The sequence below is a fragment of the Clytia hemisphaerica genome, unplaced genomic scaffold, assembly GCF_902728285.1.
Source record: "Clytia hemisphaerica strain Z4C2 unplaced genomic scaffold, Clytia hemisphaerica genome assembly, whole genome shotgun sequence".
Lineage (NCBI taxonomy): Eukaryota > Metazoa > Cnidaria > Hydrozoa > Leptothecata > Clytiidae > Clytia > Clytia hemisphaerica.
Genome location: NW_027104620.1, coordinates 255,634 through 261,852, shown reverse-complemented (window position 1 = coordinate 261,852; position 6,219 = coordinate 255,634). Strand labels below are relative to the sequence as shown.

Below are 6,219 nucleotides of genomic sequence, written 5' to 3'. Positions count from 1 at the left end.
GCATATTGTGAAAATGTTGTATTTTAAGAGCTTGCTTGCAAGTAGAGATTTAATCTACTATATCCACGATAATGTCCAAAAGATTGATCTTGTCAGTTTCCTCTATGCCTGGAATACACATTTTCGACCGTAGCCGCCAATTGCCGGGCGGGCATTATCTTGTCTGCTTTACCCCACTGCACTCGATCCAATCTTTTTTAAACAAATTTTTCTATTGTCTATAGGTGCGAAAAAAGAACTATGATGGTTTTAGTGAGATGAAGCGGACAAAAAATTGCCTGCGCGTCAATTGGTGGCTACGGTTGAAAGGTGTATTAATTGTATAGTTTGCACTTTGTTTCGCTCTCAATCTTATTGTTTCCTTTGGTTATTAAGACTTTCTTGGTTTTCCTGTGGTTGATTTTCATTTTCCACTTTTTGCACCAGGTATCTGTCGCTGATCAATCTTTCGAAGTTCCGAAGAAGATGTGAACTTGAGCAAATTAGAGCGAGGTGGTCAGCGAACTTAGATTGCTCGAGATTGTTGGTAAATCTACCACTAGATAAAGTAGAGGAGAGAGGCAGTTACCTTGAAAAACTCCATTTTTAGGCTTGATGAAAGTGTTACTATGTTTACTGCCATTTCGTATGAAAAAGTGTCTGAGTGTCTGAGAACGTTTAAAAACATGGTCATGGACCTCATGGTCCCAGACTTTAATCTTAAAATCCACTCGCCTTCGCTTGCAATTTCAGATTAAGATTTTTCTGACTGGCTATAAGAATAAAGTGCATGGTTATTCTTTTAAATGCTTCAATATTTTCATTTTTCATATTATAAAATACATTTTTATTATTTATCAATAAATATTAATTAGAACAAAACAATTCAAAATTTCATTTTCTGCAAAAGTATATTAAATATTACAAATGTAATTCAATAAATAAGCTAAAATAGAGAGAGCAAATTTCCATCAGAGCTAGATTTAGTTTTAAGACACATGCTTATTTCTGACAAGATGAAGAGGTATTTTCAATATGAAAAGTTAACACGTTCACTGCCGGCCAAATTATTCGTGCATTTGTGTCATTAAATTTTGCTGGGAGCAAAGGTCACTTTTTTGACCTTCAACTTTGAACGACTATCCAAGCTTGTAACCAATAGCAGCAAACTTCAAATTTTCAGAATCTTGAAATTTGATCTTTTAAGGAACGAAAGCGAAAGATATTTTTTAAGATTCATCAAGAGCAAAAGAGAACCTTAATTCACTTTTTTACATTTTACGATTTTGACAGCGCTCACGATGCAAGTGGTATGAGATTTGACAATATGCTCTAAAGAATTACCTCTCAAATAGCCAAGGCTACAAGTATATGTGCTTCAGCCGCTACTACGAGTATACTCGTAGTTGGCAGGGAACATGTGTTTCTGTTATTCATAGTTAGATTGAAAAATGCAGTTAGTATCGCTTGCGAATTTAAATCTCGTAGACCTCACAAGTTCGCATTTCAATCATTTCAAGTTTCACAGCGAACTACTACTGTAATCCTCATAAAAAATAACATTTCTAAATTTCAGAAAACAATTATATCAACTGTAAGGATTGTAGGTTTATGTTTTAGTGTGGTTATCACGTAACTAATGTTTCATGAAATGAGGTGTTAAATTCAAGCTACATAATGAAAATAAGCCCCCCCTCAGTTAGCTTTCGTATGTAAATTTTCTACTTTTTATCTTGGCACACCATAGCGGCTTGTCTTGCATTCTGAATGACGTCACGAAGTTTGATGATGTCATCATGTGATTTATCAAGCTCGGTATCATTGTTCAAGATGATGGTTTGCAATCCCTATGGGAAAAAAAAGAAGAAAAATTTGATTTGAATTAGACAACAAGAATTTTCTTCAAATTAGAGAAAATTTCCAATTAAGGGCTCTGGATATACCCAATTTTTCGATTTTACACCAACTTAAATGGCAATCTCTGCATTTTAAAAAGATTAATGTATAACTTTTTCTATATGTCCTGTGTTAAACCTACCTTTTTAGAATTTAAAAATCAAAAAATTGAAATGAAAAAATTAAATGAAAAAGAAAACGAAGAGTTTTTCAAAGAAGAGTATTTCACCTTCCAAAGCCCTAATCTCGGTAAAATCAAACATTTTGGAATTTTTTTTGGTTCAGGTGATGTATCTATTTAGTATCTAAAAATGCAATTTCGGAAAATTTTTGTGGAAGTATCTTCCCTTTAAAATCTCTAAAAAACCTAATTTTTGGCAATTTTCTACGCTAAATTTCCATACGAAAACAGCTATAACTTGGGATGTAGCCAAATAGAAAATTTTTCCGAAAAAATCTGAATAAAGAAATTATTTGTCATTAACTTAAAAAAAGTTTGAAACAATGAAATGATTTTCCCAAGGAGATTAGGCTTTTTTGTGAAAAGTATATGAATAGCGTCGTTATGACGTTTTATTAAGGTCCGCGTCACACTTATTCCTTAATTACTCATGATGTAATAGACGATATCGGCTTAACGTGAAAACTCAGATTTGATCCCCGAATATTGCCCACAATGCTTTGTGCGGAAAAAATTTCACCGTTTGTTTTTTTTTTTTCGCGGTTTGTTCTTAAACATATCAAAGAAGCGAAAACTTGCGAAAACATAAGGTTTTATCTTCAAATTCTGAAATTGATTTTTCACAAAAATTGGGTATATTCAGAGCCCTTAAAGGGAATACATTAAACGACTTCCCATTCTGAGGTAGGGACCCAAAATAGTTTATAGTTTGTATAAAGAAAGATTCAAAAAATAGAGCTGGACTGCATCGAGTTTAAAGCTCTGAAGCAAGAAAAAAGGAAATCCTTAAGATTTGTGTCGAATTTAGAATGAAGGGCGGAACCTTATCCTTTTTTACTGATACTGTTTTTAAGTGACGTATTTTTCGAAATTTGTCGATGGTTTTTACATTCAAGCTGGCGTTTGTATGAAAACCATGCAGGTCACGTGTTTTGGATGAGAATTAAGTGGCTTTATTTCCCATCCAAGAGTTTCAAATCTAACCACTTCGGGTGCTTTGAAATCAATTATTGACTGCACTTTAAACACCTCCTTCTCACAGACCCACTGGGAACCCTTCCCACTTGAAAAACTGACCAAATTATCGTCCCCGGAGGAAAATTGTCGTGCGATTTTTGTCCCCACTGAAAATAATCAATCCTCACTGCAAAGTAATTGGATATTTTTTTCATCCCCTATGAATTTTCTAACTTGAAAAGAAAAGAATTGAAATCTCCAGCTTTAGAAAATATGGGAATATCAATCCCCATTGAGTTTTTTTTCTGTTTTTTTTATCCCCACTAGCGCTGAAAAATCCAACCGGATCTGTGAGAAGGGACTGCACTTTAACAAAACGACTCACCCTCTTGATACGATGTAGAACTTGTTCACCGTCCTCTTCAAAAGCACCAGGGATGTTGGAGCGTTTATATCCACGGATCGCATGGTGATGAATGACGTCAAAGAAATGATGTAAGTTGTGTCCAGTCTCTTTTTCGAACACGTAGTTCAATTGACGTCTCAAGATTGGCAAAGCATTACGTTTGTGGAAACCCAAAATGATGTCTGATTTTTTGGCCATACTGTCGAAAGCTGTATTAAAGAGATAACAAAATCGTGGAGAAAGATTGTAATCGAAGGTTGACCGTATTTTTGATTTCAATTTTTTATCTAAATCTACTAAGCCGAGAGTATTTCTTGTGTTTAAGATAATCATTCGATCTGAAAATATCGTTTGCTTATGTATCGGTGTTTCCTTCCTACGCAACATTTCTCTTTTGGGCATATACTTCGACCAAGAATGATTTAGGATGTCAGAGACGGCCATTAAAACAACATTTAATGTTAGAGAAAACAGAAAACATTGCGTTTTAGACAATAATTAGCTTTAAACAAAGCTTGATTCATAAATTCACGCAAGAAAACTATTATTTTCAAGTTCAATATGTCAAGTCACTTATTCACGTGTTATTTAAAACAATCCAGTCCACGTACTCACGGCAAAAAGAAAAAGACCGTACACACATCACACAAAACCAATACAGCTTTCAATGTCAGAAAACAGAAAACATACCATTTGCAGCTTGGTCATATAAGAACCAGGCTTTATCTTGGTCTTCCTGGGTTGTGTTGAAACGTTCATCTATTGGAAATGTAAAGACATTCAACATTCAAAACTGTGTTGGATTCTGCTTGAAAACGAAGACGAAAGTGATGTTTATGTTTACAAAAGGCGTTCGTTTTGTGATTTCTTTTGCTTTAGCCAATCACTGCGCTCAAAAACTCACTAAATATTCAATCAAAATCTGGACGAAGGAAATCATCGAAAGGCATCCATCAACTTGGCCTTTAGAGGATACGTGCTATGCGCATGTTATGTACTATGAGTATAATCAGAATTCCCTGTTCCAGTAAGATCTTTCTAAGATAAGTGGTTAGATAACTATGGTAAGTTTACTCGCAAGTGCTTAAGTCTTAGAAAGACCTTACTGGAATAGGAACTTACTGGAACTATATTGCTGGTTAAAGATGCACAGGATATACAACAGTTTTACACCTTCATTCCTTCAAAGTGTGCAGGAAGAAAGGAGGATTGGGCTTTTCCAGAAAAAAAATTTATTCCCACTGTTGAGGATATTGATTTTTCCAAGTATCTAACCCCCTGGATATCCTACTTTATTCAGTAAAAACGCCCTGGATATCCACTCTTAACAATATGCTCAACCCCCTGGATATCCACTTTTGAACAAAAATCGTTAACCAACCCCCTGGATATCGGATATCCTCAACAGGGGGCACAGACTATTTCTGGAAAAGCCCATTTGTTAATAAGCTTCATGTTTAAAAATAAATAGACTCACCCAAATTGACAATTTCGTTTTTCAATGTGGCCAATTTTTCAATGTCGTCACGTTTTCGTTCGTTAACCTCGTTTTGATGTTTGATAATGCTATTGGATGTTGTCAATAACACTTTGGATATCTCATCATAATGCGTGATTGATTTCCTGACACGTCCACATGGAGAAAGGTCTTCTTCTGTGGAAGGTAACGAAAAATTTGTTTGCTATAAAATTGACAAGTGATAATCTTCAACTACCGATCTTAACAAGCCTTTTGAATAAGCCTTTACATTTCAAACATTATATTACTCGATTAAATTTGCGTTCCCTGTCGATGGGCAGTTTTACCCGTAGATTTATAAAGCTCAAAGGGCTAGATGTCCTGCTTCGGCTGAAAAGTGTGCCGTGGTTATGTAGGAAATCCTACCTAGGTCACGTGACATTACAATAAACAACATCAACGTACAACCGATATTCAATTTTTTTTCCTGCGATAGCTTAAAGCACGACATCTAGCTCTTCGGCTTTTATAAATCTGTGGTTCTACTCATTCAGACTCAAATTGATCACAGACGTGCTTACCGAAAACGAGTGACCGTTTGGAAGCTCCTTGTATCTTCTTTGGTGTGACATCCACATTCTGCAGCATATCATAAGGATCTTCAGGTGCCTTCTGCCATTTGGAAAGCTCATTCGATTCAATATCTCCAAAACGTTCTAAAAAGTGTTTAATTTTTTGTACAGTTCAAAGTTAAACTTCTAGCACAAACAATCAAACTTTGTTTGCTCTTTGATTCGACCTTTTATAATTCGTTAAAGCTTCCCGCTTTTGATGAAATTGAAAGTGACCGTCAAGTTTCCTTATGAAACTCTCATAAATGACACTCTACTTTTAACGCCTCGACATAAGCACCCTAGGAATGATTCAGACAAACAGAAAAAATGTATTGGATGAAAGACGTAGCGGAGAGAGCGGAAGAATTTTAAATACTACTTCGAGACTTAACACCCTTTTCAAAGAGAAAAAGCCCAGGTCCATATAACGTTGGATTAACGTCAAATCAACGTTATGTGCCAGCTGAGAGAGGAAGGCATTAATGGTGAGGTTATGGTTACTGAAAGCCAAGGGAGTTTCGGCCTTTTTTGTTTAAAGAAAGGCATATTACCTTTGAGATCGACTTGTTCAACTGGTTCATATAATTTTCTGTTGTTCTCATTAATTTGAATTTGATCTTTAGGGATTCTATCGATCAAACTATCCAGCTCTTGCATGGTGATGTGACCACGTTTTTGTTTGGCAAAGAATTCATCAGTTATCTCTTTTTCAACCTGTAGATTTATA

The 6,219-nt window shown here is 35.3% G+C and overlaps 1 protein-coding gene across 2 annotated transcripts in view; it reads right to left on the bottom strand.

The window, feature by feature from the left end:
- Positions 1-1,692: 1,692 nt before the first annotated feature.
- The window catches only part of LOC136824666 (uncharacterized), a 108,047-nt gene continuing 103,520 nt past the window's right edge, over positions 1,693-6,219 (bottom strand). For both annotated transcript variants that reach the window (XM_067080658.1, XM_067080657.1), the window contains 6 exons: positions 6,044-6,206; positions 5,460-5,594; positions 4,897-5,073; positions 4,110-4,178; positions 3,399-3,628; positions 1,693-1,826 (listed from right to left, as the gene is read on the bottom strand). In XM_067080658.1, coding sequence (XP_066936759.1) covers positions 1,701-1,826; positions 3,399-3,628; positions 4,110-4,178; positions 4,897-5,073; positions 5,460-5,594; positions 6,044-6,206 — 900 coding nt within the window. In that variant the 3' untranslated portion in view covers positions 1,693-1,700. The remainder of the gene's footprint in view (positions 1,827-3,398; positions 3,629-4,109; positions 4,179-4,896; positions 5,074-5,459; positions 5,595-6,043; positions 6,207-6,219) is intronic.